At 49.4% G+C, this 12,336-nt stretch overlaps 2 protein-coding genes across 7 annotated transcripts in view; both read right to left on the reverse strand.

The window, feature by feature from the left end:
- LLGL2 (LLGL scribble cell polarity complex component 2) overlaps positions 1 to 2,548 on the reverse strand; it is a 37,220-nt gene extending 34,672 nt beyond the window's left edge. For all 4 annotated transcript variants that reach the window (XR_004841863.1, XR_004841864.1, XM_035893298.1 and 1 more), the window contains exon 1: positions 2,463 to 2,548. Coding sequence is in view for 2 of the 4 variants with exons in the window: in XM_035893298.1 (XP_035749191.1) it covers positions 2,463 to 2,465 (3 nt within the window). In the remaining 2 variants the exon portion in view is untranslated. The remainder of the gene's footprint in view (positions 1 to 2,462) is intronic.
- TSEN54 (tRNA splicing endonuclease subunit 54) lies at positions 1,339 to 12,317 on the reverse strand. Of its 3 annotated transcripts, XM_035893299.1 has the most exons (10): positions 11,597 to 12,316; positions 11,178 to 11,241; positions 10,950 to 11,033; positions 8,919 to 9,017; positions 7,384 to 7,436; positions 6,946 to 7,044; positions 5,189 to 5,823; positions 4,578 to 4,638; positions 3,722 to 3,838; positions 1,341 to 2,636 (listed from the first exon to the last, which is right to left on the reverse strand). In XM_035893299.1, the coding sequence occupies exons 3-10, from the start codon at positions 11,013 to 11,015 to the stop codon at positions 2,486 to 2,488; spliced, it is 1,281 nt and encodes a 426-aa protein (XP_035749192.1). In that variant the 5' UTR covers positions 11,016 to 11,033; positions 11,178 to 11,241; positions 11,597 to 12,316; the 3' UTR covers positions 1,341 to 2,485. The 3 variants fall into 3 exon arrangements, with proteins under 3 accessions (XP_035749193.1, XP_035749195.1, XP_035749192.1); XM_035893300.1 differs by lacking the exon at positions 8,919 to 9,017 and having other exon boundaries at positions 1,339 to 2,636; positions 11,597 to 12,317; XM_035893302.1 differs by lacking the exons at positions 11,178 to 11,241; positions 11,597 to 12,316 and adding an exon at positions 10,263 to 10,345 and having other exon boundaries at positions 1,340 to 2,636; positions 10,950 to 11,034.
- Positions 12,318 to 12,336: the final 19 nt, after the last annotated feature.

Genomic DNA, 12,336 nt, shown 5'->3' on the forward strand with positions numbered 1-12,336 from the left:
CCTCCTCCCGGCTCTGCTCGTCCGCCAGCCCCGCGAGGGGCAGGGACTTGGCGCAAAGCCGAGGGAAGGCGCCAGCCCGTCGTCGGTTGCAAAAAAGAGACAGAAAGACTGACCAAAAAGCTGAAGCCTTGGTTGGAAAGAGCCATGCAACTGCCGCTATCGTGCTACACAGGTTGGCTGCAGCCAGCCCGTGTCCTACTGCAGGGAACAACAGCTGGGCAAGGAATCCGTAGTTACGTGGAGGGCAGATGGCAGTCCAAGGCCTGCCAACCTCTCTGCATCCATGCAAACACTTGAAATTACCTTTGACAAGGGGCCAGGAATGGTCAACCTCTCAGCCTAGCTTCCAAAAGTGGTGTTTTCAAATAAAATACTGTCATCTTGCAACATCCAGCCAATCCACATCACAGGCCAAAATGAAGCAGTGGTATCAGCCTGCATCATAATCCAATCCTGGTGAAGGCACCGTCAGATGTTGTGGTGCTGAGCAAGGCAGCCACAGTTTCTCAATCCTCCCTGCAGTGGTTATTAAATTGTAATTATTTTGTGCTGAATCAGGGAGTCTCTGCCCCAGCGAAACTCACTGGGTGGCTCTCATAGAGTTCATCGATACAATTCCACCTTGGCATAAGCAGGTGAGACTGATTGAAATCAGCAGTGAGTTTGACCTAATTCTAGGACAAACGTGAGCCCTGTGGGTCCGACTGGAGCTCTTCTGGCTGTGCCTGTTCTTAGAAACTCTCTTCCCACTGCCTTTAATCTGCAAAACAGTCTGGGAGAATGCTGAGGGCACAGACTGGAGCTGCTAAGAACTCCAGCGTTTGAAGAGGACTATCAGAGCAGAAGCACTGCTGGAAGAAGAGGAAGGGGAGGGGAGCTGTCAGACCCTCACCTCAGCAGATCCCTGCTGACTTCCAGCATCTGATAACATGGGCGAGTGCATGAAACAGGACCAGGCACAGTGCTTGCAGCAGATCCCTGCCACCTTGGGCTACTATACCTCTGACCACGCAGGACAAGGGTGTCGAGGTGTTGTGTGCCAACAGGAACTACACGCAGACGTACAGACTCCTCCAGGTTCAGAGTCACGCTGCCCTCCCAGGGAATGGGGCAGCAGCTGGATCACATGCAGACAGGCGTAGAGGCAGGGTTACGCAGCCACAGGGTTGCATGACCATGAGCAGGCATCCACCAGCTGGTGCTACTGGGGTCCCATCAGCCTCCCCAAGAGTGTTTCCCTCTGCATAACTTACTAACATTTCTCCAGGAATTAAGAACAACGCTGAGGAGCACATGTTGTTGGAAAAAGCTTTTTTATTGCTTAGCCTTCTCCCCATCTCCAAAAGGAACTCAAAAATTATAAAATAAAATGCATCTAAACCAGTTGCTATTACAGTTCTGAAGAACCTTGATGCCAAACACAGCCATGCTCAGCACACTTCTATCTACTGAGCAGACTTTCTGGCACCCATCACTGGCACTTTTGCATAGAGGCTAAAGCAAATTTGGTACCTGGATATCCTGGTGGAAAGCTCCCCCAGGAAAAGCTCCCTGGAAAGCAATGATGTCCTCAATTTGGAGCACAACAGCTATAGGACTGGAAGGCTCATGAGGAATTTGTAGCTTCTTTCTTTACTCAGGGATCTCACTTGGAAAAGAAAAGACAAGGATCCACAGACAGGAAAGAGGATGTCAGGCTGAAACAGGGGGGCTGCAGTACAGCCCCGATGAGACTTTCAGATACAGTATGCTGATACTGGTGGCCAAACTTAATATGGCATAATGCTGGGTGACCAAAACGCATCTCAGCACAGCTGGGGTGCCACCTGCAGTGCTCTGGGACTGTCTGTGACCTCCGGCGGATGAAATAGCGTTCAAGGCAGTTTCCCACTCTCGAGTGCCTGAAAACTCTGTGTGGCTGAGTTTTACGGCTGTGCCTTTTTCAGATCAGAATCTGATCTGACAGTTGTTGGCGTAGCTGAATGACAGAGGCTCAGGACACCCCCACTGATCTGATCAGCTTATTCTGCTCCTGATTGACCTCACTCACTCTCCAACCATTCAACTGGTGTAGCACAGTAGTTCTTAACATGTGACAAGAGGATCACCAGCCAAGTGTTTTCTAATGGTCCACAGGTCAGCCAAAGATGACACAGAAAAGGCAGACTAGTGGCCCATGAGATGAGAAAACTGGAGAACCAGTGGCTTCAAGAACAAAGCAGTGTGTATTCACGTCCAGAAATGCCCAGCTAAGCCATTCACACTACAAGTAACTTCTAAAAATTGTAAATTGCTGTAAATTTTGCTATTATGCCTGAGCCATCTGGTTGGGTGAAGTCTGTAACAACGAATAAAGTGGTCAACTACCCAAGGTTCCAGTTATCAGGAACAGGCTCTATTTTCTGTAATATTTCATTAATCAAGAAAACAAATCCTGAGTAAAACTTCTCTTCGTCCCATACCATTTCTGCAAGTGACAGCAACTTCAGTGATGAACGTCAACTGGCAGCTTGAATTCCTTTAGCGAATAAAAGGCAATTTCTCCATGATCCACCAGCGCAAAGACCACTGGAACGTCCCCACTCTGATACGTAACCTGCTTCAAAGCCCGAAGGGATGGAATCTGCTCATCAAAGCTGCAGAGAGAAAAATATCCCATTGTTAAAGCAAGAAAAATACAGACCTGTCCTGGCCAGTGATCACAAGAGCCCGCTTTGGTCTTAGGAGTTGGTAGCGACCCTCCCCACCCCTTTCAGTCAAAGCAGGAGGCTGCCAGCCCTGAGAGAGTATACTGCATGCCGGGAACTGGGAGCTGTCAAATCCTTTGCCAAAAACAAGGGCAACTGCATGCTGCTCCACACTGTGCCTAGTGGATGCGGCTCACAGGGCTATTGGCAAATTGCCAGTCCAGTGTAATCTTAATACCTTTGTGCCAGGAAGATCTTCAGGTTGCTGGGATCAACATCTGACCTGCTTTCCCCTCCATTTAATTCTGCAGAGTCTGTTTGCTTGTAAATGAAAATATTTATAAAGCAAGGATCATCCTACTTGCTCACAACAGACCTTTGCAAAATTGCATTACCACCTTCCCGATCTGGCTACTACAGTGGCAGAGAGTGGAGGAGGGACAGTTTTAGTATATATCAACATTAGAAAAGGCAGAGACTGAACTTTATACCTGCCTATGGCATTTAAGTATCAGATTCTGGATCCAGCAAGAAAGGGGACACCTAGCCTCTGTTTGTACTGATCTTACAGTTACATTTTACAAAGATCAAAATACTAAACCCGTGGCCCTGAGCCTGCAGCAAGCTCTGAGGAGGTACACATCTGCAGAAATCCATAGGGAGCTGCACTGGATGAGGATTCAGGTACCATACAGCTCCCTGAAAAACTGAGCTTTACATGAGTTTCAAAAGCACTGCATAAATACAACTGTGGCTTCTTATTCCTGACTCCAGTAATACTCAGACATGAGCAGCAACCAGATGACCAAACAGCGTGGGCTGAGTGCAAGGGCTGGGGGGAATTGTCAACCACAGCCTCCAACAAAGGAGGAACTGAAAAAAAAAAAAAAATTCTGGGCAGGACCACCCTCAGGGGAAGCACCCTGATGATCTGTAAAGCTCACAAGATGCTGGGTCATTTACAGATCATTAGGACTTCAGTTCCGTAACAGCAACTCCTATGTTTCAGAACACAGCATAAAATCCATGGATACCTCCGAACACACATCCTGACATATGGCTTCCCAGGGTTTGTCTTCTTAAACTTGGCCACAGCATCTGCTTGATACACATTGAAGTCTATCTTTATGCCCTCTGGGTCATCCTGCAGCCTACAGAAGAGAAAACACATTCACTTACCTACACAAACATAACATTGTAGGGTATAGATACAGCAGAGGAAGGAGGGAGCAGAAGCTCTCGAAACCTGGCTAGTTTGAGCCCTTTGAAAGGCTTCACTCCTCAAAGGACTGCCCCTGCAACTGTTCTAATTACTTTCCAGATCCTTCCTGTAGTCAGACCAGAGCAAGCTCCTGCCCCACGTCTGCCACAGTCCCTTCTCTGCAGATCCCCTTGCAAGAAGCACCACAAACAAATACAGAAGCAAAGCACCGCTCTGTCCTATGGGGACTGCAGACAATCACCACACACTCTTTGAGGCCGGAGCAGAACCAAAAGTCCCAAAGCCAAGTTTTTCTAATCACTGCAGCAGGGATGGCAGCACATTCCAGGGATGAGGCACAAGTGAAACCCAACCCAACCAAACCTCTGGGGGAGATTACCTGGCTGGGTGCAGAGAGGGAACGGCAGGAAAAGAGAGCAATCCCAATGTTTTAATTGGCCTGGAATGCCCTAGCTCTGTTGCTGCAGGATCTGGTACTTCATGAAAATGTCAGCCCCTCACCACAGACGCAACAGAGTCATGGAGCAGAGCACTGGATTCTCTTGGCAACCTGGATGCCAGGCAGCTCCCAAGCTCCTGCTGCGAGCCTCTCACAGACCTCACAAGCAGGGACAGTCATAAGACACCCCTGCTCCCTACAGCTACGAGCTGGCTGGCTGGATACTAACCGGGAGGCTCCATCCAGGATGTGGGAAGGCTGCAGCACGCTGATCTGCTGGAGCAGCGCAGCTGGAGGGAGAAGGAATAGGAAAGGATCAGACCAGCTATTTCTCTCCCAGGGCACTCCAAGCACTCCACCACCACCCACGAGCCTTCCTCCTCTGACAATGGCTGGCAGCACCACAGTCACCACTGGCTACTTCAAAGACCTCAACTTCCTCATCTCCTCCCAGCACACAGTCCAGAACACCCTGCTTTGCATCTTGCTGGCCCTGGTTTCACATGCCTAACAGCCTAGCAGGAAGGACTGCAATACAGTAGAACATGGGGAATGGATTAGAAGGCCTCCCAAGGCCCTGTTTATCTTGGCACTTGAGTGAGCTATAGAAAGAGATGGAAAGGCAGAGGACAAGCTTTCTTGTCTCTCCCCATGTCCATGGCTGGGCTTCTCTGTGCCTGCTTTGCCTGGGCCTCCTAATGAGATTCTGCTTCTCAAGGTACTGTGCCCTAAACTGACATTCAGTTTCTCCATGGCATCCCTTTTGCTATTGCATACCAGGCAATGTTTCAGAGTTGGAAGGGGAGAAGGGGATCCCTGTCAAGTTCCCAGAGCCACTACCTGATGAGGTAGCTTCATCTGGCCGCAAAAGCGGTGTGACAGCTTGGTCCCAGAGATGCGGTGGTCGTCTCCAAAGCCTCTGCTGGCTCCTCTGCTCCAAAAGGGCTTTGTACTCCTGCCAGTTGGAGCAGCGCCTCACCTCCTGGTCAGCATTGACACTGCTCTTGTATCTGCTCTCCCTCTCTCGCTGCTCCCTTTCCTTCCGTGACAGCTTCTCCTGTTTCTGATTGATGCGTGTGCACCAGAAAGCTGCATCAACCTCCCTCCCCGGCACATTCTCTGGCAGGAGCCCGTTGGCAGGTGAGGGCAGATGTGTGCACGGCTGATCTGAGGCCATGTTTGGCAAGATGATGGTGGTAAAATCCCAGCGGGGTGCACGGGTGCCAGTGCTGCTCTCCTTGTGGTCTCCAGCCCAGCTCCTGGAGGGGCTTAGGGAGTCCTTTTGTCCTGTATCAAGAGGAACTGGGTTTGACTTCCCCTCTCCACTGCCAGCATCCAATTCCTTTGGCTGTTCTGACACGGGCTTTTCATCCATAGGAAGGCAGCTGGAGTCTCCACAGTCATCTCCAGCTTTTTCAGAGGTCTCTTCAGCTTCTGGAAGGTCCTCAGATACCTTATGTTTCTTCTCATGCAACCTAAAGACAGAAGCAGCAGCATAAAAGACAGGGAGAGTGTGTGGTGGAACTTTATCCCCTTTGAATCCTGCCTTCGCCCTGCTAACAGGAAGAATGCAGTCTGCCAAGCCTGAAGGAAGGACGGCAAAGGTGGCAGGAAGCCCCAGACAGGTCTGCGAACCCTTGACAACAACCTCTTGGCTGGAAGGAGTGAGTTTGCTTGTGTGACAAAATGAGAAGGGATAAAAGCAGGACAAAACCAAGCAGTGAATGCCAAAGGCAGAATAAGCTTCTCAGCAGTCCTGCATGAGTTCTGACTCCCAACGCTCACGAGAATCCCAGCCTTGATTTATATAGACACACGTTCCCAACCTGCCATGTGGCCTCCACACACCCCAGACATATACTGACCCAAACCCCTCCACACAAACATGATGGACTTCAGCCAAACCAGCACAGGCCAGGCAGAAATCTTCCTGCCAGCACCTCTTACTGGTATGAGATTCAGTCCCTGACTCCCAGAGAAGATGGGGCAGTTTACAAACCAGGAGTTTCATCTCCCGATTCCTAAAATTTTATAACTGCTCAGGCACTGAGTTACTTGTTAACTTGCAGACCAGTCTCATCCTCCCTATGTCTTAGAGGGTGATGCCACCTACTGGAAGCCATCATAATTATTAGCAAAATTAGTAATTATGTCAGCTGCTGTTTGCATTTTGGCTACTTCTAAAGGCCCTGTGGAAGGACCAGGACCCAACTATGCTCTCTGCCATACAGTCCTAGCATGTAAGCTGCATCGAGGGGGTGGATATAAGTGCAAGATGGGCACCGCGGTATCTGTGATCCCTCTAAAAAAAGAGCAAGAAGAGACATCTGCCACGTGTTTGTTCTGTGCTGACCTCCCTACCCTTCTAATTTGACATCTCACCACTGCAGCTGGGAAGCACAGGGGCACTTTGCCCCTAATAGCCCTTCATAAAGTACAGATGTGACAAAAGCACACACTGCAAAGAGTTCAGGAAAAGCACTGTGCTGCTTGGGGACAGCCAGACAAGTCACCCACAGCACAAAGGGCTGAGGATGCTGTTCCCAAGCCACAGAGCCTGAGAGAAGGTAGAAGGCAGCTTTGTGCCACATCCTTACCGGGGGCTGGAACTCCTCCTCCTTTTGCGATGGTGTTTCCCAGAGGTCTCGCAGTGACTTTCCAGGTTCAGTTGCCTCTCGTAGGGAGACAGGACAGTGCTGCAAGGAGACACCAACAGAGAGGCTGAAAGTAGGGCGGAGCAGTGAAACAGCCCCCAGAATACAGCAACAAAAATCTTTTCTTCCAGGCACAGAAAATCCACAAGGAGGACCAGGATGGTCCTCAGTTTATGCCCCATTTCATGTTCCCAATCACCTCCTCAAGAAGGAGGAGCAAGGAAGGGTAGAGTGCCACTTTTAGCCTTTAATCCTCCCAAGAGACGGAATGCAGGGTCAAAGTCCTCTTCTCTGCTGTTCCACTGGGGCCATACAGTGGGCACAGAGCTGCTCAGGGTCTTCAGAAAGGAGAAAGCAGCGTGGAAAGGAAAAGCTGGTTACCTGGGGTCGAATCTCAGTACAACATAACCCAGTTGCTTCAAGTGGCTGAACACCTTAGAGCAAAGGAAAGCAAGAGGGTTAAACGACTACCCTAAAACCAAATAATTTACTTCAGTTCCACTACAACTGAGTGAACACTGTGACACTGGCAGAGGGGAAAATGCCAGGGTTAGGACCCAAAGCAAAGGTGGGGAAACAGGAACTGATCATCTGGAAGAAGGCGAATGGGAAAAACTGAGAATAGCTCCTCCTGTGACAAGGTGACCTGCTCAGTGGATGAGGGAAAGGCTGTGGATGTTGTCTACCTAGACTTCAGTAAAGCCTTTGACACCGCTTCCCACAACATTCTCTAGGAGAAACTGGCTGGTCATTGCTTGGACAGGCATACTCTTCATTGGGTAAAAAACTGGCTGGACGGCCAGGCCTAAAGAGTTGTGGTGAATGGAGTTAAATCCAGTTGGCAGCCAGGCACAAGCGGTGTTCCCCAGGGCTCAGTGCTGGGGCCAGTTCAGTTTAGTAGCTTTATCAATGATCTGGATGAGTGGATTGAGTGCACCCTCAGTAAATTCACAGACAACACCAAGTTGGACAGGAGTGTCGATCTGCTTGAGCGTAGGGAGGCTCTACAGAGGGACTACACAGGTTGGACTGATGGGCCAAGGCCAACTGTGTGAGGTTCAACAAACAAGGCCAAGTGCTGGGTCCTGCACTTGGGTCACAACAACCCCATGTAACGCTACAGGCATGGGGAAGAGTGGCTGGAAAGCTGACTGGTGGAAAAGGGCCTGGGGGTGTCGGTTAACAGCTGCCTGAATATGAACTGGCAGTGTGCCCAGGTGGCCAAGAGGGCCAACAGCATCCTGGCTTATATCAGGAATAGTGTAGCCAGCAGGATTAGGACAGTGATTGTGGCCCTGTACTAGGCACTGGTGAGGCCGCACATTGAATACCATGTTCAGTTTTGGGCCCCTCACTCCAAGAAGGACACTGAGGTGCTGGAGCACGTCCAGAGAAGGGCAACGAAGCTGGTGAGGGGTCTGGAGCACAAGGCTGATGGGGAGCGGCTGAGGTGTTTTGCCTGGAGAAAGGGAGACCGATGGGAGACTTTATCGGTCTCTACAAATACCTGAAAGGAGGGTGTAGTGAGGTGGGTGTCAGTCTCTTCTGCCAAGTAACAAACGATAGGACAAGAGGAAATGGCCTCAAGTTGCACTAAGGGAGGTTTAGGTTGGACATTAGGAAAAATTTTTTCACCGAAGGGTTATCAGGCATTGGAATGGGCTACCCAGGGAAGTGGTCAAGCCTGGAGGTATTTAAAAAACAGGCAGATGAGGTGCTTAGGGACATGGTTTAATAGTGGACAGGTATGGTTGGACTCAATGATCTTAAAGGTCTTTTCCAGCCTAAATGATTCTATGACTCCCCTTCCCTCCCTAACTGTCCTACTCTGCTTTCAGCCACTGGAAGAGGTTGTGTGGCAGAGGCTGGGATCTCTGACTTCATCCTCCCTGCAGTAGCTGGAGGTCCCAACACACCTGGTAATGTGGTAGGCTCATTGCCTCCTGGGACAGCAGGATCTCGTATGCTTCCTGGATTGACAAGGGCAAATCCCTGTAAAAGAGCTGAACAGAGCCCTGCAGGGCAAAAGCTTGATGTTGAGAGAATCACAGGGAACAAATCTATGCAAGATCACACCAGTCTCAGCACCCTCCTTCACATGATATCCATGTCTCCCCATGTGCCACCTGGATTACTTACAGTCCTTCTCCCATGCCCATTTCCCCCATTACCTAGCTGTTCTAACAGCTAGGTAAGAAGTTCCCACCCACAGCTGTCAGCTCCTGCTCCGGCACTGCATCTGTTTGGAGGATGCAGCTGGGAGCACAATGCTCAACTGTTAAAATAACCATTGCTTTGGGAGAGAATTTTCTTTAACTTTGATGATCTCAGTCATTCAGGACACAGCACAACTACAGAAACATTTAAGACCAGCACAACTGGGAGAGATGGATCAGAGGAATTGATGGCATCCCCAGATGCCATCAACTGGTGGCTCCTCAGAAGCAATTTACTGCATCTCCAGTGATCCCATAGGTAGATTCCCCAGGCAATAGCAACTAACCTCCAGGAGGCAGTTTGAGGCTACTTCTTTTTCCTTCCTTCTTTTTTTTTTTTTTTTTTTTTTTAAATGTGTTTATTTGTAAACAAAGAAAACAAAACATTAGGAACCACACCACTCCCATGGGATGGGCTGGAGGCATCTAACAGGTCTCTTCTGCTTCTGGGGAGAGACTCAGCAACTGACTAAACAATTTTATTTTCATCAATTTATTTACAACCCGTTGTTTGTCAAATTGCTAGGGGTACAAGCACCCTACCTTTGCAGTTAGGATTTAAGGGATGGCATCAGATGCCCATAATCTGATTAAGTTTTGCTAAGGGAAAAAAGCTCCCCTTTAGACTGGTGCACCTACTCTACTGGTAACAGGCTTCGGTGGAGAGACAAAAAAAAAAAAAAAACCCTCTCTACAGCAAAGAAATCCAACTGAGCCCTAAACAGCATTTCTGCAAACAGAGGAGCACTGAAAGCAACCTGGTCGCACTCTCCTGTCTGCCACGTATAAATTTCTTTCTGCCATATGTACTGGGAAGAAATGCCAAGTAGCAACCCCAAAGATCTCTGCTTAAGTGTAAAGCATGTACAGCGCTGGCTGCCAACGTAGCCCTACCAACCTGGATAGAGTTCCACTAATTCCCATCAGCTTCTTAGGGAAACACAGGAAAACTGTGCTAATGAACTTACAAACCCTGTCACTGCAAAACATGTAAGATACCCTGGATGAGGGAGGAAGTCAACTTATGACAGAAAAGGCACTGACCAGTCTCAGATGTCCTAATTAACTGTACACCAGTTCTGAGGAAAAGGATTTCTCAGTGTCAAACCTTTTATTCCAATTAACTCCTGCAAGGAACAGAAGATAACGGTTTGATCTCATTTCCAGAAATTCCCAGAACAGGGAGCTTCCCTGGACTGTGGAGGTTCAAGTCCCCATACACAGATTTCTGTAAAGACATAACTGATATATAAACGTGTGCTTCATCACCCCCAGAGCAAGAAAGTAGAGGTCTCAGTAGAAAACTTTGTAACATGTTCCTCGTGCTTCTCTCACTCTGGTAGGAGAGCTGTCTTATTACTGCTGTACTGACAGAAATTCGGATCAGCTAAAACTCTCCTAGTCTCTATTGTCATATTTGATATAGAAATGGGTTAAACACGATACCAGCTGAATAAATCGGCCACTGATCTAACTAACTTGCACAGTCAATGACACAGAGGCTGCTTTAGAGTACAATATATGAACCCATGGCCTGGAGAAAAACAGCTCCATCAGCAACAGGCTAAAGGAGACAATTCCTCAAGAACCAGGTGTTTATCAGTTGCTCAACCTGTGGCAGTGACCAACACAAGTCAAGTGATTTCAGACTTCAGTCTGAAGATGCTACAGCTCCTCCAATCATTCAGGAAGGACCCGATGCCCCCATCCATGCGCAGATATCCTACTTACGCACTCCAGCAGGTACAGAGCTTCCTCGGGCAGCAGGCACTGTTTGCCACGCTCTGTGAACCCCATGGTGTGCCAAAACTTCCCCTGGAACAGAAGCACAAATCCAGGATGGGCTCTGGCTGTTCCCCGCTGGCAACCAGGTTCTCTCCCATTCCAAGCAGCAAATTAAGGAATCTGCAATGGCCAGCAGGAGATGATGGCACTGAGTACACTCTGCAGCAGACTCACCGCAGGGGACTGCAGTTCTACGATGCTCCGGCCTGGCTTCCACTCAGCTTTCACCAGACTCCCCCTGAGAAGGTTAAAGATAAGTCTGTTGTTACTAGCACGTCCTACAGTCAACGCCTACTGTAGCAACACAACAAGCACAGGAAGGTATCAAAAGGCAGCAAACTTCTGGGTGGCATTTTCGCAGGGTAAGGCCTTAGAAAGACATCACCCTCTGGATCTAGCAGTGCCAGCTGAAGACTTTATCACCACCAACTAGTGAGGAGTGTCTTCAGTCAGCACCGCAGCTGTCTGTCCATAGGCTACAGCAGCCTGCTGGACATGCATGGCCATGATATATCATACGATGGCTCAGATGCTGCCAAGACTCTCAAAACACTGTATCCCACCCACATAGTCTCATAGGAAAAAATTAATACCTGGGAAAAAGTGGAGGGTGACTTTTCAAGAATGCAAACACGTATTTTTAGCAGCTGGCTCAAGGAAACAGAGCATAAGACCTGTAGGGTCCACCATGGACTTGCTCTACATCTTCAGTCAGCGCCACAATTTCTCCATCTGAAAGGAAACCTAAACCTGCCCAGTCACCCTCCCATCCCAAGAGTCTCCGCTGATGCACCAGACACACATTTATGGATGTACTTGAACAAACTGGACTGCGACAACAGTGGAAGATAGTGGTCCACCCTGTCCAACCTGCCCGTCTGCAGGTCTCCATTCTCTCTCTAAAGTCCCCAGTGGTGTGATTTTACGTTAACAGTCTCTGCTGCTACTGCTCAGTGCAGAGAAACTGTTACCAGAAAACAGCAGGCCAGCCCAAACAGGGAAAGTGTGTTCCGAGAGGTGGCGTGTGAAAATCTCCCAAGATGTGATAAACTCCAGGGACAGGTAGCGCTGCTGAAACCACCAAAAGTGATAAACCAGGGACGCCGAGAGCCGGCCACACATGCACAAGGCCACACATGAGCATCAACAAGGGGCCGTGTAACTCGGACCATGCCCAAGACAACAGTGGCTGCTATCTGCAAAGGCTACAGGAGTATGCGCACACTGAGAAAACTCAGGGCCGTCTGAGGGGCTTTCCGAACACCCACGCTGCAGCCACTGGTCGTGCCACACAGCCTTCCCGAGGGAACAGCGGGGGCCCGCCGCCCCGCCG

This window comes from Egretta garzetta, unplaced genomic scaffold, assembly GCF_000687185.1.
Source record: "Egretta garzetta isolate BGI_Z169 unplaced genomic scaffold, ASM68718v1 scaffold34, whole genome shotgun sequence".
In the NCBI taxonomy this organism is placed as follows: domain Eukaryota; kingdom Metazoa; phylum Chordata; class Aves; order Pelecaniformes; family Ardeidae; genus Egretta; species Egretta garzetta.